The sequence below is a fragment of the Abramis brama genome, assembly GCF_963993115.1.
Source record: "Abramis brama genome assembly, chromosome: 4".
NCBI lineage: Eukaryota > Metazoa > Chordata > Actinopteri > Cypriniformes > Leuciscidae > Abramis > Abramis brama.
The window spans coordinates 9,130,207-9,155,204 of NC_139966.1; the positions used below are offsets into that span (position 1 = coordinate 9,130,207).

Below are 24,998 nucleotides of genomic sequence, written 5' to 3' on the forward strand. Positions count from 1 at the left end.
TCTCAACCCAATAGAGCATCTTTGGGATGTGGTGGAACGGGAGCTTCGTGCCCTGGATGTGCATCCCACAAATCTCCATCAACTGCAAGATGCTATCCTATCAATATGGGCCAACATTTCTAAAGAATGCTTTCAGCACCTTGTTGAATCAATGCCACGTAGAATTAAGGCAGTTCTGAAGGCGAAAAGGGGTCAAACACAGTATTAGTATGGTGTTCCTAATAATCCTTTAGGTGAGTGTATAGTCAATATAGACTTGACCCTCCCTTCGGCAGCAATACATTTTTCTATGACCCTCCAAAATGATTGTGAAAAAAGTCATGACCCTCCCCGATAATTTATTGATTACTTCTGTACTGGTTTGCGCTTGGCAAAGATGTCCAGATATCTCTGTGTAGTAGACCTACACCAAACGTTCATTAAAAAGGTTCCTGCACAGGGCTGTACAGTGCAACATATATCTACGAAAAGATTGGTCTGTGCTATGAATAAGGGTCTGTATACACCTGGCCTCTTCATGCGTTTTCTGTGATCGGATCGTGAAAAGACCAGGTGTAAATGCCCTCCGAAACACATTTGAGACATTGACACATTTTGTAAATTGTACTCCTCCCAAAAATGCTATTAAAATAAATGTGTCAGTGTGTGTTTTAGGCTATATGTAAAGTTATAGTCAGATATGATGACGCTACTGCAGCACACATCAGCGCAGATTAGCAGCTGAGCATCTATTCTTCAAGCCAATGTGCAAACTATCGCAAATCACAGTGAAAGTAAGTCACAGACGCTTAACACACAATCATCATCATTAAAAGTAAATAAATGAAATTATCTTACAGGGCTGTTACTGCTCTCTCTTATTGCGGTCTTTGATTTAGAAATTTTAGCTGATGATCAATAAAATGCAGCTCATATCTGTTGCTTTCGGTGATGTGCACTCCATTAAATCTGCAGAAGATCGGATTTAAATGTAAACGGAATCGTTTTGATAAATCAGATCTAAGAATCTAAGTGTAGCGGCACGAGGATGGGATGGAATGATTTTAAGCATAAATGATCTCTGCTAACGACTACGCCACCCTGGAATCTTGCCAGGGACAATAAAATATAGTTTGTTATTTAAGGAAACACAGGTTCGTCCACAGTAAGGCGGCAGGAGACGTGGGTACAAAAATATAAATTTGTTTTATTAAAGATAAATAATCAATATAAAATGCACAAACATCAACAGCACTCAATGTAGACAATTTTGTGGTTCCACAAGCACACATGGAGCGACCTGAGTCAGCAGGACAGGAGCCGAGGCAGAGCAGTGGATAAGGGCACATAAGGCCTCCACGACAAGTCACCTTTTCCGTACGCCTGTGCATATACACTCACACCAGTACACACACACACACACTCACACCACTCAGCACACCACACTCGTGAGGGAGACCACCACCAACAATCCGCCCCTGCTTTGTGCACTCAGCTCCTGGAACAGAAATGTCACTGTTGAAACACACTCAGAATTGTCACTGTTGAAACACACTCAGAACTGTCACTCCAAGAGACAGAAATTGGAGTAGAGATGTTCAGTTTCACGTTAAACATATTACAAAATTCTGAGTCAAAATACAAAATAAAAACTAATACAAATGAAAAGAAAACTTTCCTGGTGTCACAAGACACAGAGACAACCCCGAAATAAAGGGCTCACATGGAGGCACACACACTAAAATAAACACAAAGGACAGTGTTTTCAGTCCTTTGTCCACAGCGGATCAAAGCAACAGCAAAAGCCGCAAAGCAACAGCAAAAGCAGCAAAGCAACAAAGCAGCAGAGCAGCAAAGCAGCAAAGCAGCAAAGCAGCAGAGCAGCAAAGCAGCAAAGCAGCAAACCAGCAGAGCAGCAAAGCAGCAAAGCAGCAAAGCAGCAACGCCTCCAGAAGTAGTCCCACGCAGTCAACCGCACAGAAACTAATCGGTGGTGCAGATGCGACCCGTTGGTCCGTACTACATCTATAAATTTACAAATAAACAATCAGACAAACTCTGTGATTTAACTGCTAACAATTAATAAAAGCTGTTTCTCTCAACAGATTGCCATTTAACGTAGGCGCAAATTTAAAACTACATACCTTTTAGGTGCGATCTCTGGGGACTAACTCAGTCAGGCAGACAACATGCATGTGGGCTCATCCCATCTATCAGGTGAACAGCGTGCGCGTCGGCAATAACTAAGCATTCCGGACATGAAGTATAAACAACCATACTCTGACCATCAAGAGTACAACCTCAGCCGAATGCCAGCCACGAAAGCTTGCATGTCGCCCTGGAAATAAGCTAATGTTAGCTACAGTATGCCATTGATCGGCCAGCTCACAACACCCAACATACCTGAATGACGACACGGGAAGGGGCGGTGCCTCATGGCACCATACACTCTAACCAGCTTTTTTATATGCGCTACTACAGCTCACTGATAGGACGAGCTCAAATGAATTAATCAGCCACCTGCAGGCAGGATATATCTCATTAGACCTGCCACATAAGATCTAAGATCCAATCTAAGGTGTAAACAGCCCCTAAATGTACCACTGTAGCACGCGTGCGATACAGTTTTGTAAACTCTGTTTAACAGGCGTTTTATACTTGTGCTTATGCGATATCACAATTTTTGATCGTGGATGATTTAATGTCCCCACGATCTGCTTTTGGAGAAATATGGTAGTATCGCGCTACAGTGCATATTCTATCAGCTGCAGTCCTGGCGCCTCAGTCCCAATACTGTAAAACTCGACGTACATTCACATCACATGTTAACGCAGCGGTAGAGTAACACTCACAGGACACTGCACTTATTCACAATCACAAAAGTTCATTATTTGCTCATGCTTTAAAGCTTTGCCGGGTAAACATTTCATTGGTGTTATGTTCTGATATGATGCACTTTTTCTGAGCGCGTACACCAGAAGCGTGCGGGCACTGTCAAACAGCGCCAAACTGGACTTTATCTTTAGCGTCTGATTTTTGTTGGGTCAGACCCATCTGCTAGCGATGGGGGGCCGAGACTGAGAGAGCTGTAAAATATGCACCAAACAAGCCACTTTGAATGTTTGCTGTTTTCATGAATACAAAAGTTGGGTGACCCCCCCCCCCCCCCCCGGACTAAACAAAGCTGGATGACCCTCCCCTCAACAAAGAATAAAAAGACATGACCCTCTCCTATTTTCTTCCGGTGGTCCATTCCATAAATACCGCACGGTCCCTAATCATTAACTTAAAGGTGCTCTAAGCGATGCCGGGAGACATAACTTCTTGTTGACATTCAAATTGTTGTCAAACAAAACGGAGGCTAACTAGACCCTCCCTCCTCCTCATCCCGTCTCCTCCCTCCTCCCCTCTCTTCCGGCATAAAGGAAAGTCAAAGTAGTCACTACAAACTGATACTTCATTCAATGTGTAATGTCACCAAGTTAGATAAATGCTTTTATATATTGCAGAACAGAAAGCAGAAAAAGAGAAACATTATCTTAAAATTGTTTCGCCACCTGAGGTTATAATTATAGCTCCCATACAAGGATGCAATAATAGCAAGATAACGTTAGCTTCGCGTTTCCCAGTGAGCATAAACAACGGCGGCGTTGTAAACAAATTTAGTCAAAGTTGTCAATAGCCTATAAATGAACATTCAAAATCATAACAAACAGTGGGTGAAAACTAGCCTGGTAATACCAGACTCTGCTACTTCGCTTTGCTTCGTAGACAGAGTCTGGAAGGGCATAATTGAAAAGCGTTTTCTTTCTCGCGGGGGGGAGCTAGCCTGAAGTTTAAAATCATTGGTTACCGTAATCCAATCACATAACGTTTGGTTATGACGTGTGTTATGCGCGGGCTCAGCCGCATCAAACTTCCACTGTAAACACATGTATGATGCGAAAACAAAACAATCGAGCGAAATACCGGAGTGAACATGGTATACACTGACCTGTCAAAAGGGTGCCAGTTAGAGCTCGACAGATAAAAGAGACCGCGATACACCCTCTAAAACTCCAAGGACCATAAAAAAGCCGAGGAAGTCCATGGACTTGCCATCACGGAGCAGTGTCACCGAGGTGGGTTAAACACTACAATGTTAGGTTTGAAATAGGTTCAGTACTTTTAAAATAATATTTGAAATAGGCTTCAGTTTGCAAATGCCGGGAATAATCTCCACAACAGAGCGAATTGCATCCTGTGTCTCCATATCCGCGGTCGTTTTCGATTTCCCTAACCTAAACTACAATCTTAAACTCGCCGCTTAGCGTCTACGTCATGGCTCTCAGCCCGCCCTCTGTTCGTTGATTGGCCGGCTGTTTTGAGGCCGGAGGAAAACCGGGAGATAGGTCGCTATCTCAGACTGAGTACAGAAGCGAACTGAAATTGAGCGGAATTACGAAGTCTGACGTAGTCAGGCTAGGTGAAAACAATCATTCACACAAATTGTCACCCTACTGTGAATTTACAATAGAGATTGATCGCTAGCTGCTAGAAATTGTTGTATTCACCAAAGTTAACGCTGACTGCATAGTTCTAGCTAATTACATCCTTTTGTTGGTTTGGCGAACATGAATGTCAGTTTAGAAAGAAAATGGATTTACCTGTTCTGCAAAAACAGAGCAACTGAATGTCGGATTGGCATCCCTTCTGCCGGTGGAGTTCTACCGAGGTTTTTCCGATGTAAATTTGGTACTTTGCGCCGCGCATTCCTTATCCTTGTTCCTCATTCTTTTCCCTCTTCTTTGCAATTTGTTCATCGGAATGTCGTCTGTTTGGTCGTGTGTCGGCCATAATTCAAACTTCCCTCTTCATGCTTCTCTCTCCTCCACACCCCCTTCATGTGTACGCGCACTAACCCCCCAAACCCCTCCCTCAAATACTTCTTGTTGGTTATTGGCTGGAGCACTGTTTGTTGTGTTTCGTGGTGCGGGTGAGCCCAGTTTGTTTTTGTTGCCGTTTGTGGAGCCTGTGGTGTCTAGAGAGACCGCGTTTTTTTACAGTGTGTTCAGGGGACAGGCAGCTAGCGGATAGTGAGGAGATGTTTGCTGTATGTGACAAAAAATGTTTTGGCCTAAAAAACGCGCGGCATCGCTTAGAGCACCTTTAATAACTCAATATAAGTGCTACAGTAATGTTCAAATGCCTATGACAAGCATATAAAAACCATTCATATTTTATTTCTATTTGAGCTGTACATAAACAATATACAATACAATATAAAATGTGGTTTATGAGCTCTGTCGCTTGCTGTCAATTCTTAATTCTGACCATTCTTAATGGCCACATCTGTAACAGCAAGCATCATTTACAGGGCCAAGAACAGTAGCAGATCTTATACAAGTACATTTACTAGAATATTTACTGTCTGATTTTACAAATGGTTAATATGTTTACAATGGTCTTAATTAAAACCCTTAATTAAAACTTCTGCAAGCAACTTGTACATGCAAAGACTCATTTCAATAAGTCAAGTCAATTCACCTTTATTTATATAGCGCTTTTTCCAACACAGATTGTTTCAAAGCAGCTTTACAGTGATAACAGAAAAATAATGCAACAAAGTTTGTGTCAGAAGAAAATAGCATCACAGTCCAGCTTAAGTCAGTTCAGTGATGGTTCATTTTGTTCATTTATCTATACTAGGATTGATTCCATTCCTAGAGCTTTCGAACAAATGGGTTTTTGGGGTGTGGACTGATGGGGCACTGAACCCGAGGTTACCCCGTGAGTCAGTCCTAGAGCTCATTTGAATCCCCTGATCTGGATACTCACACAAATGTGGTCTCCGATTATATACATTTTTGTGTGGAGTCAATTGTACCCATGAAAAGGTATAAATTATTTCCAAATAATAAGCCATGGGTATCCACAAAACTTAAACAACCACTAAATAAGAAGAAGGTAGCATATTATAATAATGATGTTTTAGCTAAAAGGGACACTTAAAGGGAAATTAAAATACAAATTAAGGTAGATAAGGCCCTATATAAACAAAAATTTGAAGCTAAAATGTCACAGGGAAATTCTAAACAGGCATGGGAAGGTATTAGAACAATGATTAGTGTACCACATAAAAGTCAAGGAAAGTATAACACAAATATGACAATCACAGATGGCAAAAGTGGGGGTCTGGAGCTAGCGAATTGGTTAAATCAGGTTTTTTTTTCACATTTTGAGGGGAATAGTGAGGATACTAATAGTGATGAAGGAACTTTCTTGACATCAACTAATAACTTTTCCATCAAAGAGGCTGATGTAAAGAAAATGTTTTGAGTTGCAATACACATAAGAGTCCTGGGCCTGACAGCATCTGTGGACGAGTGTTAAAAAACTGTGCTGAGCAACTATCAACGGTTTTTACTCTGTTATTCCAAAGATCTTTAGACCAATACATAGTACCAACTATATGGAAAACTTAAACTATTATACCTTTCCCTAAAATCAATAAACCATTAGAGCTTAGTGACTCTCAGCCAATTGCACTGACGTCTTTGGTGTTTAAAAGCTTTGAAAGGCTTGTTAAAAGGTATGTAGTGTCAAAAACGCAATATATACACTAAAACAATTACTCTTTAAAATAACTTAATTCAATTATGGACAATGGTTCCACACAAGCAAATTATTTTATATTAACATTAATGGATTTTTTTTAATCTATGTAAGCTCGAATGAGAAAGAATCTATGTGAAAAAGTAATGTCCAACCAAATCAATGGAATTGCTTCCCGGTAACTTAAATCGGTTAAGTTTAGTGAACATGCTTTAGTTTATTTAAAACTGCACTGATAAATAAAGTATGATGGATTTACATGATTTTTCAATTGAACTTCTAGACTATAGCTAGCTATTAACTAATAACAACACTTATTAATATCTTAAAAGCTAAGATTTATATGCTCCTTCAGCCACAGAAATGAAACTTATGTGAATCAGTCCACAGCTTGACCAAATGCTCCACTCTTCTCCACAATGGTAACCCACTGTAATGTAAATTGTTCTAATAATTCCAATGTAATTGAACATTAAACACAATTACACACTATCAAGTAGGGGTGGCACGGTACATGAAAAAACATCCGAACCGTTCGGTTCGCTTGTCTCGGTTCGGTGCGTGTGTGCGTCGCGCGGTTCGCACGGTTCGACGCATGCGCAATGTAGCCTTGTGCCCGTGCTAATACAATGCTAAATCATAAATCAGACAAATGTAGAATAACATTACAATGTCCAGCAATCGATTTAAATAGTACACTGGGTTTACCTAGACATTTAATGAGATCTACTCCCCTATATGTTGGGGTTTTTTTCACGTGAATTAATAGGCTACATAGATCGACTGTTCCACGTACCAGTATGTACTTTAATGGTCCAGTGGCAGAACTTGCCAAGCGTGTCAAAGGTTAGTTCTAATCTGCACTCGTATATATATTTATTTTTTCTTTTTCATCAAAACCGATTATGTTTATCAGCGGTTGTATATCAAGCAGGGACAGATTTGTATGAATTTTGTTTTGTGATTTCATCGGAACGAATAGAGTAGCCTAGAGTCTCCTCAACGGACTGAAGCGCGCGTCCGAGTGAAGAATGTGCGGCCGCTGCGGTGTGTGCGCGAGCCACGAGAACACTGTATCAGCGCCACTGATCGCAACGGCAACGAGCACTTTGATCACTTGATTAAAAAAACACATTTCAGCGCTAGATTGCTTCTTATTTAACAAACGAACGAAACGAATACTTTGCTAGTTAACTGGAAATGTTTTATTTATTTGTATTGGTACATCCGTGCTGCTGGGAGATAATATCAACCCTGGCAAAAAGTGGTGGGGACATGTCCCATCCGCAAATTACGCCTATGATGACGAGACACGAGGAGAAATTGACAAATAACTGTCCGACACAGTCCACGTAGCTCTCACTACAGATGATGGACCTCCAGGGCCACTGAAAGTTTCCTCAGGGTGACTGCTCACTCATATTACTTCAGAATGGGAAATGAGAAGCTGCGTTTTGCAAACACACCCCATTTATGAAATAAATAAATAAATAATTAGATAATTCAGCTATATATCATATGCTGAAGTAAATTTTTGGAGTGTTAAAGATTAAAAGAAAAAACAACAACAAGAACCGTACAGAACCGAAAACCGTGACCCTAAAACCGTGATACGAACCGAACCGTGGGTTTTGTGAACCGTGCCACCCCTACTATCAAGTCTTCCTCTTTTCTCATTTTCTCAAAACACATAAATTAACACTTAATTTCAACATTTATTCATTCTTAATTCAGCTATATGCAAAGCATGCTAGGAACTAAGTACCGCCCAGTTTCAGTTAATGCAACACAAATCATTCATGTAATCCAACACAAACAGATTAAGTAAAATTAAATTTTACATTTATTTAAGCAGATTGAACACAACCAAATTAAGTTTGGACAAAATGTATAGCAATTGTGTTGCAAGCTCATTTTAATGAAGCAATTTGAACAAGCAGCCAAAATATATATTTTTCAGTGCAATATATTAAAAGCATCCCAGAACAGACTTTCCGAAATACTAACAGAAATGAAAGACTTTGCTTTTAGATTAACTTTATATTTTCTTATGACTGAGACTTGTAGGTCTGATGCCATGCACCTTGCCACCTTCTTCGCATGTCGTCTTCATTCAATACGTTGGAAATCATCAAATCTGTTTGTTTTTTATCGCAAAATTAAATTCTTTACATTAGTTTAACGATTGATAATTAGGTATAGTGGAAAATTATACAGATTAAGTTAATACACAATACAATAGTGTTTTGGTGGTAAAAGAAATATATGTGTGCTACTTTAACAAAAAAATATTTGGGTAAAAAGAACAGTGCCACAAAACCATTTTTTTTAGTGTATTGGATCCTTTGCAATTTGCATATCAGACAAACAAGGGAGTGGGTGAGGCAATTTTAACATTGTTGCATATTGTTTACTAGCATCTTGAAGGTTCCAAAAATCACATGAAAATCCTATTTCCTGACTTTTCCTCATCTTTTAATAACATATTGCCATCTGTGTTAGTTGAAAGATTAGCCACAGAGTTTCTGTGGTTGCGAGACTTTTTAAGAAACAGAGTACAGCGAGTGAGTGTGGGTTGATCACTGTCGGAGAAACAAATTTCTAATGTTGGATCCTCTCACCCCTACCGTTTATCTTGTACACAATATGTATAAGTGCCCATTCAGGGAGATATCTCATCAAATTTGCTGATGACACTGCATTAGTTAGTCTCCTTCAGGGGGATGAGGACAGACCTGTTTTAAATGAATTTATTTCTTGGTGTGACATGTCAAACCTTAAGTTAAATATTTCAAAAAACAAAGGAAATGTGTATTGATTTTAGGAAGGAGTCTTCAGTGAGTGTGACGACTGTTAAAGGGGAGCCAATTCAGAGTGTTAATGAGTATAAATACCTTGGGGTTGTCCTTGATCATAAACTGAGGTGGGATAAATGGACTGAAGCTGTGAACAAAAAAGGACAGCAACTATATTTCCTTAGGAAGAGGTTGTCATTTAATGTAAGCATCTCAATCCTAAGAGTGAAATGTGCTGTATAAATAAACTTGCCTTGCCTATACAGCCACTCTGGAGAAAACAGTGATGTCATCGTCCAGCTCCGTTCAGTTCTCATAATGGTGTCAATGCAGGCAGATCAGTAATATTGTTGAATATTAACCCTAATAACCCTAACCTAAGCCTACTACAGTACAGACTACATGTCTAGTTTGGTGTGCTAGATGTCAATGTTTAATCAAAAGGCTTTTAATAATGCCCGTCAGCATTTTTAAAAATTGAATCCAACTGCATTCAATTCAACATTAATCAAGGTGTTTCCATCACCATATACACTCACCTAAAGGATTATTAGGAACACCTGTTCAATTTCTCATTAATGCAATTATCTAATCAACCAATCACATGGCAGTTGCTTCAATGCATTTAGGGGTGTGGTCCTGGTCAAGACAATCTCCTGAACTCCAAACTGAATGTCAGAATGGGAAAAAAGGTGATTTAAGCAATTTTGAGCGTGTCATGGTTGTTGGTGCCAGACGGGCCGGTCTGAGTATTTCACAATCTGCTCAGTTACTGGGATTTTCGGGCACAACCATTTCTAGGGTTTACAAAGAATGGTGTGAAAAGGGAAAAACATCCAGTATGCGGCAGTCCTGTGGGCGAAAATGCCTTGTTGATGCTAGAGGTCAGAGGAGAATGGGCTGACTGATTCAAGCTGATAGAAGAGCAACTTTGACTGAAATAACCACTCGTTACAACCGAGGTATGCAGCAAAGCATTTGTGAAGCCACAACACGCACAACCTTGAGGCAGATGGGCTACAACAGCAGAAGACCCCACCGGGTACTACTCATCTCCACTACAAATAGGAAAAAGAGGCTACAATTTGCACGAGCTCACCAAAATTGGACAGTTGAAGACTGGAAAAATGTTGCGTGGTCTGATGAGTCTCGATTTCTGTTGAGATATTCAGATGGTAGAGTCAGAATTTGGCGTAAACAGAATGAGAACATGGATCCATCATGCCTTGTTACCACTGTGCAGGCTGGTGGTGGTGGTGTAATGGTGTGGGGGATGTTTTCTTGGCACACTTTAGGCCCCTTAGTGCCATTTGGGCATCGTTTAAATGCCACGGACTACCTGAGCATTGTTTCTGACCATGTCCATCCCTTTATGACCACCATGTACCCATCCTCTGATGGCTACTTCCAGCAGGATAATGCACCATGTCACAAAGCTCGAATCATTTCAAATTGGTTTCTTGAACATGACCATGAGTTCACTGTACTAAAATGGCCCCCACAGTCACCAGATCTCAACCCAATAGAGCATCTTTGGGATGTGGTGGAACTGCAAGATGCTATCCTATCAATATGGGCCAACATTTCTAAAGAATGCTTTCAGCACCTTGTTGAATCAATGCCACGTAGAATTAAGGCAGTTCTGGCGAAAGGGGGTCAAACACAGTATTAGTATGGTGTTCCTAATAATCCTTTAGGTGAGTGTATGTTGTCAACTACAGGATACTCAGTGTAAGATGTAGATGTAAACAATTTCAGGACAAAGTGTGATTAATTTGAATACAGCAGAAGTGCAGTTTTATCATTATTTTTGTAATTGGAACTGCAGACCAGTTTACAAATTACAAATAGGTTTTATTAAGACTTTATGAAAAACATGATCACTTAGTCTTTGCTGTCTTTCCCCTCTTTTTTAAAGGTTCAACTGCAGATGACAGTCAAGCTGCTCTTGATTACACAAAGGCCAGTAGCAGACTGAAGAACATATTAAGACGGGACTACGAGCAGATATTAGTTGGTAATTCACAGACGGGTCATCTGAAAAACCTGAACAATATTTACACTGATTTATATGTGGTGGAGAATGAGACTGGAGGAAGAGTGAATGAGCACGAGGTGAGACTGATTGAATCAAATCACAACCGACCGACTGCCAAGGAGAAGCCAATCAAGTGTAATGACATGTTTAAACGAAACACAAAGGTACTGACGATGGGGATCGCAGGGGTCGGAAAAACTGTCTCTGTCAATAAATTCATCTTTGACTGGGTTGAAGGAAAAGAAAATCAGGATATAACCTTCATTTTTCCTCTCCCGTTCCGTGAGCTAAACCTAATTAAAGAGAACTGCAGTCTCATGGAACTGCTTCACGAACACTTCTTTAGTCCTGATAAACTGCCCTCTCTTCCTGAAGGTGATGGTAAGGTCTTGTTCATTTTTGATGGACTGGATGAATGTCGCTTCGAATTGAACTTTATAGATGGTGGCAGATTTATAGATGTTCACGAAAAAACAACAGTGAGTAAGATAGTTACAAGCCTGATCAAGAGACATCTGGTTCCCTCTGCTCTCATCTGGATCACATCCAGACCAGCAGCAGCCAGTCTGATACCCCGTGACTACATTAATCAGGTGACAGAGGTGCGAGGATTTAACGATGAGCAGAAAGAGCAATACTTCATCAATAACAGCAGTCCTGAGGTTGCTGAGAACATCATCAGTCACATCAAGAAATCCAGGAGTCTGTACATCATGTGCCACATCCCTGTCTTCTGCTGGATCTCTCTTATTGTTCTTCAGCCTCTACTGGCTCAAGAGAGCAATGACAAAACTCCCACAACTCTCACAGGGATGTACACAAGCTTCTTAATTTCTCAGAAGCAACAGATGAAAACAAAATACAACCGTGATGGCCCTGAACCTAAAGACAAAGTCAGGTCTTTTGATCAGATTATTCTGAAGCTTGGGAAACTGGCCTTTCAACAGCTGGAAAAAGGAAACCTGATTTTCTACAAAGAAGATCTTGAGAAGTGTGGACTAAATGTCAGTGAAGGGTCAGTGTACTCTGGGTTATGCACTCGAATGTTTCAGGAGGAAAGGGCTTTTTCAGACACACATGTTTACAGCTTCGTACACCTCAGCGTACAGGAATGCCTTGCTGCTCTCTATGTGTTTTTTGTTAACAAAGACAAGAAAGCAAACCCATTTTTCCCATTCTGGAAAGAAATGACACAGAAACTCTCCAAAAAAACACTGTTTCAGCTTCATAAGGCTGCAGTCGACAAGGCTTTAGAGAGTGAGAACGGACACCTGGACCTTTTCCTCCGGTTCCTCCTGGGTCTCTCACTGGAGTCCAATCAGACTGACCTGAAGGAACTACTGCCAGGTCTGAAACTCAAATCTGAGAACATTAAAGAAACTGTTGACTATATCAAAAAGAAAATAGAGGAGGAGGAATCAGTAGAAAGGACCATCAATCTCTTTCACTGTCTGAGTGAACTGAAAGATGACTTTGTGGAGGACATCCAGAAGAATCTGAGCTCAGGAAAACTTTCAGCACAGAATCTCTCCACTGCTCAATGGTCTGGTCTGGTGTTTGTGCTCCTGATGTCAGAAGAGACTCAAGAGAAATTTGAACTGCAGAAATACAGAAGATCTGATGAAGCAGTGATGAGACTGCTGCCAGTGATCAAAAACACCAGAAGAGCACTGTAAGAGGCTTCTTTACTATCATTTATATACACTGTTAGTAATTTTAATTGGGCTTAATCTTACACACGCGGTTTGCTGGCCAATAATATTCAGAAAAAAAAAGAGTAAATATAAATGTATCAATGTGTGTGATGATATTAAATGCCAAAGTACCTCCATTATCAAGCATGTTGGGTCAGGCATCAGGCAAAACTCAGCAACCTGAGTTTTACCAATTTATTATTCCTAATTTTATCATAAATTAAAGAAACTAAAAAAATACTGGTTTTGATTTTATAAAGATATATATTTTTTTAACTTTGGATTTTTTATCTTTTACTAGGGATGTACCGATACCACTTACCAGAACAAGTTCGATTCCAATACTTTCTGGTACTTGCCGATACCGAGTACAGATATCTGTATTTTCACTGCATTTGTCATTTTTGTATGTATTGGGTAGATAACATAAATAACATAAATCATATTAGTTGGCTTAATTCATTTAACAAATATATATTTCCTTCAGTTATTTTCATGCTAAAGAATGCTAAAATGTGTTGTATGAGCTTCTATTACTTTCACTGTTCATTCTATTGCTCTATCATATTTTATCTTTTAGTTAATAGCACAGCACATATTTAGAGCAGCTCCAGCAGGGCTCAGTGCTGAGGATTGGGTCAGCGGTACAAATAGATACCAGTGAAATATCACAATTCTCTTTTACAATTTTGATACTACAGCAAAAACTACTTGCTTAATTAATGTCAATGTAAAACATTATTAAAGGATTAGTTCACTTTCAAAAAATGTTTTGCTGATTATTTACTCACCCCGATGTCATCCAAGATATCCATGTCTTTCTTTCTTCAGTTGAAAAGAAATGAGGAAAACATTTTTGAGGAAAACATTTTTGAGGAAAACATTCCAGGATTTTTCTAGACAGAATGAACTTCAATGGCAACCAACTATTTCAATGTTCAAAGAAGTTTCAAATGTCAGTCTCAATGCAGCTTCAAAGTCTCTACATGATCCCAGTCGAGAAATAAGGGTCTTATCTTGTGAAACGATCGGTCATTTTCAAAAAAAAAAAAAAAAAAAGAGAAAAAATAAATATATATACTTTTTAACCACAAAATATATATATATATATATATATATATATATATATATATATATATATATATATATATATATATATATATATATACTTTTTAACCACAAAGTGATTTCTTTGTCCTTTATTGTTTGATTAACATTAAAACACAGCAGCAGATTTATTAGACTGCTGCCCCTTTATGACCTAATGCACAGATCCCATATGAATATACTGTCTACGTTCACTTGAGATATAACTGACTGTGTTTACTATGATACTCACCGAGACGGGCGTTTTTACATAATTTTGTGTGAATTCGTCTGTACAAGCGCAAGACGTGAAATATAATGTATTCAGTATTTGCGCACTGTCTGAGACGGCAGCAAACACTGAGACGCAGTGTTAAGGGCGCACGCTTTGGATGTTTGGTTAATGAAAATTCTTGACCCACAAACGTCCTGTAATAATGCCGGGAACCACGAGTTATACATAAAGTTGCTTACAGTTCATATTTTATTTAAATATACGATTTAGTTTTAATCCAAATAACACATGCTGAGTGAACGATCAGCAATCAAGAGCATGCAACAGAAGAGCAGTGTAATTAGCAGTCTAAGAGGGGCAGCAGTGTAATTTGATTGCTTTATCAGTGCATTTTTTGAGTACGAGTACACAAGTGCAGTATCGGGCCCAATAACGATACTGGTATCGGTATAATGCATCCGTATTGCTTACATCAGTGGTTCCCAAACCTGTCCTGAAGTACCCCCAACACTGCAAGTTTTCTTTGTCTCCCTAATCAAACACACCTGATTCAACTCATCAGCTCATTATCACATGGGTTAATGAGCTGATGAGTTGAATCAGATGTGTTTGATTAGGGAGACAAAGAAACGTGCAGTGTTGGGGGTACTCCAGGACAGGTTTGGGAACCACTGGTTTACATCACTTTAGCCAAAGGTTTTTCCAAATTATTATAAACCCTACCTAAGAAGCATTACTATTGCATTATTGTTGTTTTCTTCTCTTCACAGGCTAAACAGCTGTAATCTCACTGATCAGTGTTGTGAGAGTTTGTCTTCAGTTCTTCAATCCTCAAACATCTTTCTGAGAGAGTTGGACCTGAGTAACAATGACCTGCATGATTCAGGAGTGAAGCTTCTTTATGATGGACTGAAGAGTCCAAACTGTCAGCTGGAGATACTGAGGTTTGAGTTAAAATTGTTTATTTAAAAAAAATATGGGATTAATTATTAAAAATCCCACTACTAAGATTTATTCTGTATGCAATTACATTGTGCTTTTCTTCTTCAGATTTTCCACATGTAATCTCACTGCTCAGTGTTGTGAGAGTTTATCATCAGTTCTTCAATCCTCAAACTGTGTCCTGAGAGAGCTGGACCTGAGTAACAATGGCCTTCAGGATTCTGGAGTGAAGCTTCTTTCTGAAAGACTGAAGAGTCCAAACTGTCAGCTGGAGATACTGAGGTTTGAGTTCAAATACTTAATTTTTTTTAAATGGGCTTAATTATTAAAAATCCCACTGCTAAGATTTATTCTGTATGCAATTACATTGTCTTTTTCTTCTTCAGATTCCCCACATGTAATCTCACTGCTCAGTGTTGTGAGAGTTTGTCTTCAGCTCTACAATCCTCAAACTGTGTCCTGAGAGAGCTGGACCTGAGTAACAATGACCTGCAGGATTCAGGAGTGAAGCATCTTTCTGAAGGACTGAAGAGTCCAAACTGTCAGCTGAAGATACTGAGGTAAATGTTTGTAAAATAATTAATGAAATGCTATCACAATAAAAAAAATATATTTTTTTTTTTTGGAATGCAAGAACAAGAGACAAAAACAACATTTGCAGGAATGGGATTTTTCCATATTTATACAGATGTCCATATTTTCAGAGTTGAGAAGTATGACCCACGTGGACTGCATAAGTCTGAGAAAAATACTGTTGGGGGTGGAGGGACGGTAGTGGACTGTATGAAGATTAAAGTACTAAAACTGTAAATTGTTTCTTTTTCAAATACATCCATTTCATGCATGGTTTGCTTCCGATAGCACTGAAGGCTAGTAGCACCATCTAGTGGCTCTGTACGGGACACCATGAACATCTCAGCCAAGGTTCAAAATAATACCACATGCCAAATGGCGATTTTATGAAACAATGTTACTCACGAGTTGGCTAGCAATCTCTTTCTCTATACTAGCAATACATGTTTGAGACAATTGGATATGGCTTAGTATGAATTTTGAAGGTTATGATGTAATTATATAAACATGGCCGGATTTACCTCATATTGTGACATAGGCAAAAGCAAATTGGGGCCACACCGCATGACCAAAACCGCGACTTTGAAAGAAAATTGGGAAAGGAAAGGAAAAAAACACTTAAAAATTGTGAAGTCAAATTTGATATTGTGGCTTTGATATATGATATATGTGATCATATACTTGCATGTGTCACTATAAACTTTACCAAAATCAAGCTCAAATGAAGTTGGGAAATTTTTGTCCAGTGAATGTTGTGTTTTTTCGTCATTAGAACGTCTGCATCTGAGGCAGTCAGTCAATCACATTTTCATCAGCTTAAAGGTTATGAAGATTATCGTAGCTATGTGGCCGCTCGTTTTTCCCCCTGTTTTTCACAATAGAGATGGGACGGAGTTAAGAGGTTTAACTGATAGTTTAAGGAGACAATGGAGTAACAAAAATTGGTCACAATCTCTTTTTTTATACTTCTTATTGGTTAAATATTTGCAAACCCACAGACAGACTAAAGGTATACAAATTGTAATGATTTATGTTAAAAAGGACGATATTTTAAATTGTATTGACTTATAAAGCAATTGTCTTATATAGTTTTGGCATTAGATTGAAATAATAATAATAAAATAAATATATTTCTCCCCATTGTATTTGGGGAGATACATGCATTTGGGTGAATGTGAAAGCAACACAGACTTGGGTGTGCGCTTGTTCAGGAGGTTTTAGCTGATGACAATGTATTTAGTTCAATAAAACACATGTAGGGGCTGATAGTGTTGATGATTTACCTTGGATACGGGCGAGAATGAGCCTGCAGTGTATTCGCACGTAGGCAATCAGGGCAGCAAATTAATGGCAATCAACTAGGGATGGGCATTTTTCAAAAAAAATGTATTTGAATATTTGGGCTCATTAAAAAAAAAAAAGAAATATTAATTTATTTAAATGTAGTTTTTACGTCACCCTTTCTGAAAAAAGTTTATGATTAGCAAATATATACACTATATATACATAATGTAAAAAGTTTACATTATATCTTGAGATTTTCTTTTAGTGGTAAACATTAAACAATATACAGAACAAAGCTGAAGCAGAGTGAACGTAAAAAAGCGCTAATAAAGCTGACAGTGCCAGTTATCATTGTAACGGTCACCAGCTGGAGTGCCCTTGAGAGCCACCAGAGGGCACTCCACACCAGACTATCATGTTTCACTCACAAACTACATCTCCCATCATTCTCTGCCTGGACTCATCAGCACTCATTATCACATTCACCTGTATCTCATTATCTTGTTTAGTTCACCCCATATAAGTCTGGTTCACCCCATCAATCACTGTGAAGTTTTGTTTTGAGGAATAATAAAAAAAAAGAGTATCCACATGCATGAAAGTAGGCTCCTCAGTCTGATAAAAATAAAGCCAGGCGCAGACAAAATGTGCTTCGCTGACAGACGTAGCAGGGACACAGATAACGTGTGCTTTGCAAAGTTTCTTACAGCGCTTTGTGTTTTCTGTTCTTAAACCTGTCTCCCTCAACGAAATTTAAAGGAAGCATATGTCTTGATCATTTTGCTATCAGATAAGTTCTCTTCTCTGTACAGCTGTAATAATGAATGTAGTGATGCACAGCTGTCTTTCCTCATTCGACTGGCGCTTGGATTTCATGTGATTTCATGGTGGTGATATTTATGATAACTCAGTTTCACCCGACAATGTTTCTGCATGACATGTTGATCCATTTGATCAAAAGTCCATTTTGTAAAGTCATTAACTGGTAGTAAAATCATTCTGATCATTCTGATCAAATTATTCTCACTGTGCCTAGAGGCAGACGACATTCTGTGATTGTTAGGGTTCTTCCATAAAATTTTCTGGAGACATTCATAATCACCAAAGTGTCATTTTATTGACTGCAACACTTAAGTACTGACCAAACTTTGTGCAGAAGAAACAGAGAGAAAAAAAAAATATAAAGACTTGACTTATATAAAGACTTGTGGAACTACCGTCCGTTTGCGCTGTCTTTTCTATTCATCCTGGGCAGACTTAAAACTCTGACAGCCGTTACAAGACGAGGTGGAATTATTTTGTTTTCAGAGAAAATGCTCCCTCAACTCTACCGAAATTCGTTTATGTGCTTACGCACTTCTTATACTGTGTTTACTCAGCTCTTACGGTGATTTTCTGTAGTAAAACTGACGCTTCATCTTTTGTGTGATGTACAATAAACTTTATTAACCTGTTAACCGTTGCCAGAGCGCGGACGCACTGAAGCGGTTTTATTTATATATAGTTCAAAGTTACTATCAGATTTAATGTTATACCTTGACAAACTATACATCATTAAAAAGATATAAGACTCAAGTTTCAGAATTTGACCACTATTGTATTCTGAGAAACTTATAGCGACAGTTATTTCTTAATTTGTTTCAGGAGTTATGAAATGAAAAAATTAGTCGATACCTTTGATATGAATTATGCGCGTCAGCCGCTTTCATTCATAAAAAACTCCCGTGCCGTCGTCATGACAGCGATACACAAAACAACGTGCCTCAGGGCTTTAGCTCAAAAATGTGCAGATTTGGAGAAATATTGATATATTCTCATAGGTTTACATCAGATTTCTATAGACAGGAATAATATTTATTGAATTTATACCCAAATGCGTCGATGTAATCATTATGAGCGTTTGCATAACTCTGATACTGTGTTTTGAATTCATACCAATAGCCTGAGGGCGCCCTCGCCGCCCTGTGCACAGTATTAGAACATGAAGAAGTGCCATAATCATGTGACAATCCAGGAAGCCTCGAACACACACAAAGCTAACGAGATCGCGCTGTAACTATGGCTGTAACATGCAGTTTTGAAGACAATAAACATGTTTGCTATGATATTTGAGTTACCTGTGTTTTTCAATCCATGCCAGGTATTTCCATAATAATAGATTATATTTATAATGTAATGCTAATCTATATAGAATCGTTGTGCAGAACACTATCCAATAGTATATTTTCTGTCTGATTTTTTATCTGAAGCCAAATTAGATCACAAAAAATTATTTAAAATACTCGATTTGCTTTATAAAGTAAGTTTATAAGCACAAACATGGTTTTAATCTCATAAATTGTCGTGTATTGATGGTGTGCTAAGCTAACATGCTAGCTAGCCCTAGGTGCACCTGCCACCTAGAAGTTATATTTTTATTATTTTTTGAATGCTTACTGAAATGTTTCTTTATTCAAGAAATGCATTTGATACAGTTTAAAATGTAAGGGTGAACTTTAAGAAAAGAAATTAGTGACTGAAACCCTATGAATAGCCTGTGAATAGCCAGTCGTTAGTAACTATAATGCAGACAAAAGAAATGCATATTTAGAGCCATAACCGGGCTGGAGAGGTGTGAATGTGTGCAGGGGGAGACTGAGACTGAATGGGGCTCGTCTGCACCACAAAACAATAAAGACAATATACTGGATAGATGGTTAGAAGATGACAATAAACATCAGTAGCATTTTAGCGTCAAATCAAAATAAAGTCACATGACATGGTCTTGAAAAACATTTCACTAAATACAGAGTTTTGGACTTATTATCTTAAGATTTTAAACATAAAATGTTTAGACATGTGGCATTAGCTGTAGTGCATTTCTAGATTGCTCCAGTGCCAACTTCAATTTTTTTTTCATGAGGATGTTTCATAAAAAATAATTTCTAATAACTTTACAAAACTTTGAAGCTATTTATAACAATTTTTGTCATTATGACAATAATTAATTCTACATTTACAATAAACTGCCAGGTGTCAGCTTTCAAATGAGATCATACTTGTGCTTTTAGTACAAAGGGTTCATGAACTGTATCTGTTTCAGTTTGGGTATGTCATTTCTTGGGATTTTTCAAAAGTGGGGTTACAGCTTAACAGGTTAAACTCATCAGTATATTTTTGATCATCATTCGGACCTGGTCCGAAACAGCAGACTTGTAGGCTATTAATAGTGGCGGGCGAACCAGTGAGCTTTTGCAGGTGGAGGAGGTTCCAGGACCCGCTGAGCACTGCGCTTATTACGGCGTGGCACCACAGCGGGCGGAGGTCCAGTCCCGGTGGAAGATGCCAGGCAAGTCCTCAGAGTCGCCATGGGCATCAGCTCGCAGTGAGGGCAGCCGCCGTCAGCGAGCGCGAGAGCTGCATGATCCTCACCCAGGCAGGAAACGCAGATGACATGGCGGTCCCTGTCGCTGAGTGGGGCTCGACACGAGCCACAGGATGTACGAGACATCTTGAAAAAGACGCTCGGCTCTTTTAGAAAGAGGGTGTGAGTCGCAGCGGCAAGCACACATTAGCAGAGAAAAAGGATATAATACGCTGGATAGCATAGCAGGAACGGCGACTGAAGGTGGCGAGTTGTCAGCCAGCGGCATCAGATGCAAAGGCTCGTCCCGCAGAAGGCTTTCTCTAATGGCGCGGCTTCTTCCTCTCCGGATCCAGCGATGCGAGAGCTTTGCTTGAAGAGATGAAAAATCAGATTATACCAGCCATTGAGCTATATTTATAGGCCCCGTTTCTGCGGGACGTGACGCAGTGAGCACGAAGCGCCCCCATTGGATCTGACGCCACGAGGGCCTCTCTCGATAGGCTGCTGCAGTTGCTGCAGGGCAGCCAATAGGCACGCGAGCCGTCTTGCCTATGTCTGCATGCTGCCGCAACGCGTTTTACATTATTTCAAAAATAAGGATAATTTTTGGCTTCAATATCTCGCGGAAAAGAGATTTTCCCCTAGCGTAAGATATTACGCAGTACGAGAGACCTCTCGTAAGAGAACTAGAACCATTCAAATGAAATGTTTATTCAGTGTTGCCTTAGCCATCACAGTGATCAAATACAATCAACTTGTTAACAAGTTGTGCATGTTTGTGATGACATAACTTGAACGCAAATGCACCAGGGTTCGATAGAATCAGACTGAGTGTGAAACCAGATCCACACTGCGGATCAATCACGCTCGGAATCGTGTGAAAACGCCCTCACACGCGAGCAGCTCATGATCCTGTTTTCAGTGTTTCAGAGTCAGGATTATCATGGAGAGGAGTTAATGAAAATCTGTTTCCATATCCCCCACGCTTCTAATCTGCAGGGCCGGTTTTAGACATTTGGAGGCCCTAGGCAACTGCCTGTAGGTAGCGCCGGCCCTGCTAATATGCCACCAAACATTCACCATGTTCCTTAGAATAACGTTGCCTCTGATTAGGCCTGTCATTTTAGAAGGTAACTGTCACGGCCAGCTCATTCCCGACCGTAACATAAAGAGGTTTACAAATACAAGCAAGCGTTTGCACTGAAAGATTATTTAAGGAAAAAATGGTCTGTTACAGAAATATAACACAATGTATAGGGATTTAAATAAACAAGAGAAAATAATAGTCCAATGGGCCAATAAATGTTGGTAAATAAAAGACAAACTAAAAGAGAACAAATTGGAGCAAATGACTTCTCTGGAGAACTACGGTCCACCCATAAATTATCCAATTAACAGTGACGTCACAGTCGAATTATATACTGCAACCATCAGGTAGAGAATAAAAAGACAGGGTCATAAAAGTGACCTATATGACAAGTTATATAGCGGAATCCCATTCAATGTCGCTGGCTCACACCCAATCCATATGGAATCCGCATCGTTTATGAACCATTCCAAAAGAAATCTAGACTGAGCAGTCAGCAGATACGTTGAAAAGTACAGAGCTGCCAGGTTCCCTGCTTTGACAGGGTAACACAACACACTATACTGCAGCCTGGGTCTTTTCTTTGCCCATATGAATGAAATTATTGAGCTATTTAAATTGTCTCTGATAGGAAGCATTTGAAATATATAGAGAAGGCGCGGAAGAATAGTAATCAAGATTTAAATTTAATTAAACGATAAAGGCAGGTCACACCATGTCTGCTGGTTATGTTTAACTGATTGTAAAAGGGGGACAAAATTTAAACTATATAGCTCTGATAATCGATGAGAAATCTTTAAACCCAAATAGGAGAACAATGTAGTGGACCAATGGAACGGTTGCAGTATATTAGGGTCTAATGAGACTATTAGGAGGCATAACTTCACTTTTTGAAAATTTTATCTTATATCTGGGAAAACAAACTATACTCACTAATCAGTCTTACCTGCTTAGGAATGGATTGCTTGGGGGATTCCAGATACAACAAGAAATCATCAGCATTTAAAGTAATGTAATTGTTTGGTTTTAGCCAGGTTTCTGTCAAACACAACACATCTAGATTATAGTATGTAATTTATGGAGCAAATTATGTGCCATAATTAAACAAACAAATCCAGCATTTTGCAAATAAACTCGATCTACTTCGCAAAGGAAAACTCGACTCGCAAACAAACAGAAAGCAATGTGCAAGTACAACGGTCAGTTTGAGTGAAAATGCTGTGGAGTAACAAATATGCATTGTGTGTTTCACAAATATAAATAAATGAGTCAAGATAATACTTCACAAATAAATACAAACCATCCTACAAATTGCATGTAACCTTTGAACAAATACCAAATCTAGTGCATACAAATGCATATCTGTCTGTTATGATTGTGTGACACTTGGCTTTTTATGAGATCTCTTGGCTCGATTTTCTCACAAATGTGTCCAGGCAGATTTTCTCACAAACGCAGTTGAGCAACTTCCTCTTCTAAAACAGTAGATGACGCTAAACTAGGGGATTCATTTAGCGCTAGTCTCCAGGGAGAAGCACTGATTTGAAACTTGTTTTTGCCTACAGCTGAGGAAAATGACTGGTGAATGGGTGTGTTTCTGTTTTATTTGATCTACAATTAACCTTTTTGAGGTTTTCTTTTGCAAAATGTTTATTACATATAGACAGATTAGCAAAACCCGCCTCTCAATTAAATGAAATCTCATTAATTTATGGAGAACGAAAGAAATAGATTCGTTCAGTGTAGACATAATCACTAATTTAGTCATTTCACATGCGTTCGATGTAGAAAAAATGTACAAAAAGCAACATATGATGGCAGAGCTTTCAGCTTATAGATTCCCCTATCCTAGAGAGAGTGAAGTGCTACTAAGTGCTAATGTGGATTTCTGTCTAGATATGTAATAAACATTTTGCAAAAGAAAACCTCAAAAAGGTTCATTATAGATCAAATAAAACAGAAACACACCCGTTCACCGGTCATTTTCCTCAGCTCTGGCAAAGGCAAGTTTCAAATCAGTGCTTTTCCTGGGAGACTTGTGCTAAATTAATCCCCTAGTTTAGCGCCATCTACTGTTTTGGAAGAGGAAGTTGCTCAACTGCATTTGTGAGAAAATCTGCCTGGACACATTTGTGAGAAAATCGAGCCATGAAAAATCTTGTGGGTATTCTCTCTAATTGCTAGTTCAGGTTTGCCTGAAGGCTACAGGTTGTCCGGTCAGAACAATTTTGTCTCACTCAGGTTATATTCCAAATCGTTGTTTTATTAAAGGTGCATAGATGTGTGTGCGCTAATGTGTGTGCGCCAACGCTGTACACAAGCTGTGCACGAGCTGTGCATGCGAGCATGGCTACTGCTGCATGTGTGGTCAAACCGAGATGTAAACAACTATGAGTGCATCCGCGCGACCTGAGATACAACGTGCATTGGTGTTTATAAGGAATAAATATAACTAATACTGACAACGAATTACATAAATATACATGGAATGGAAGTAATGTCACAGCAGCCGAATATAATTAATTAAACAACATTAAATGTAAACACGGATACAGGCGGATTAGTGTTCGTTGAGACTGTTCAGCAATTATGTGATTACTTACAGTGTGATGCACGCACAATCTATAAAACTTCTCAGATTTGGGCTAAGATACTATAGGAGGGATGAATACCATCTCTTTTCAACAGGTCAGGTCTGCCCCAAAAACTTTTCCAATTGTCTATGAATTATATATTATTTTGCGGACACCACTTAGACAACCAGCGATTAAGTGAACACAATCTACTAAGTATCTCATCACTCCTGCGAACAGGAAGGGGGTCCGAGCAAATTACAGTGCCTGACATTGTACTTATGAGTTCACACACCTCTTAAACATTAATTTTAGCGATCTCTGACTGGCGGAGTTGAACATTATTAGTGCCGACGTGAATAATAATCTTAGAAAATTTACGATTAGCATTAGCCAGCACTTTTAAATTTGCTTTGATGTCAGGCGCTTTGGCTCCCAGCAAACATGTGACTATGGTGGCTAGTGTCTCCATTTTCACGTCCCGTGTATTCGCTAATAACTAGGGCACATTCAACAGAATTCTCAGTGGGTGTTTCACTGAGTGGGGAGAATCTGTTTGAAGTTGTAATTGGAACGGAAGAGCGGTGTTTTGTCCCGCGACTACAGCACCTCACCGTCACCCAATTGCCCTGCTACACAGGCTCTACTTCAGCCGGAACCGAACAATGTAAAGAGTTCACTAAACTAGGCGCATCCAAAGCAGTATCTAAAGCCCTGACACTCTTAGAATTAACCTCGATTAAAGCTTGGATGCGTGTCTCTAGTTCTAGTC

The 24,998-nt window shown here is 39.2% G+C and overlaps 1 protein-coding gene across 3 annotated transcripts in view; it reads left to right on the top strand.

The window, feature by feature from the left end:
• Positions 1-24,998, top strand: part of LOC311081633 (NACHT, LRR and PYD domains-containing protein 3-like) — a 172,653-nt gene that overhangs the window by 79,708 nt on the left and 67,947 nt on the right. For all 3 annotated transcript variants that reach the window (XM_084112219.1, XM_084112220.1, XM_084112218.1), the window contains 4 exons: positions 11,287-13,078; positions 15,192-15,365; positions 15,472-15,645; positions 15,750-15,923. In XM_084112219.1, the coding sequence (XP_083968345.1) occupies positions 11,287-13,078; positions 15,192-15,365; positions 15,472-15,645; positions 15,750-15,923 (2,314 nt within the window). The remainder of the gene's footprint in view (positions 1-11,286; positions 13,079-15,191; positions 15,366-15,471; positions 15,646-15,749; positions 15,924-24,998) is intronic.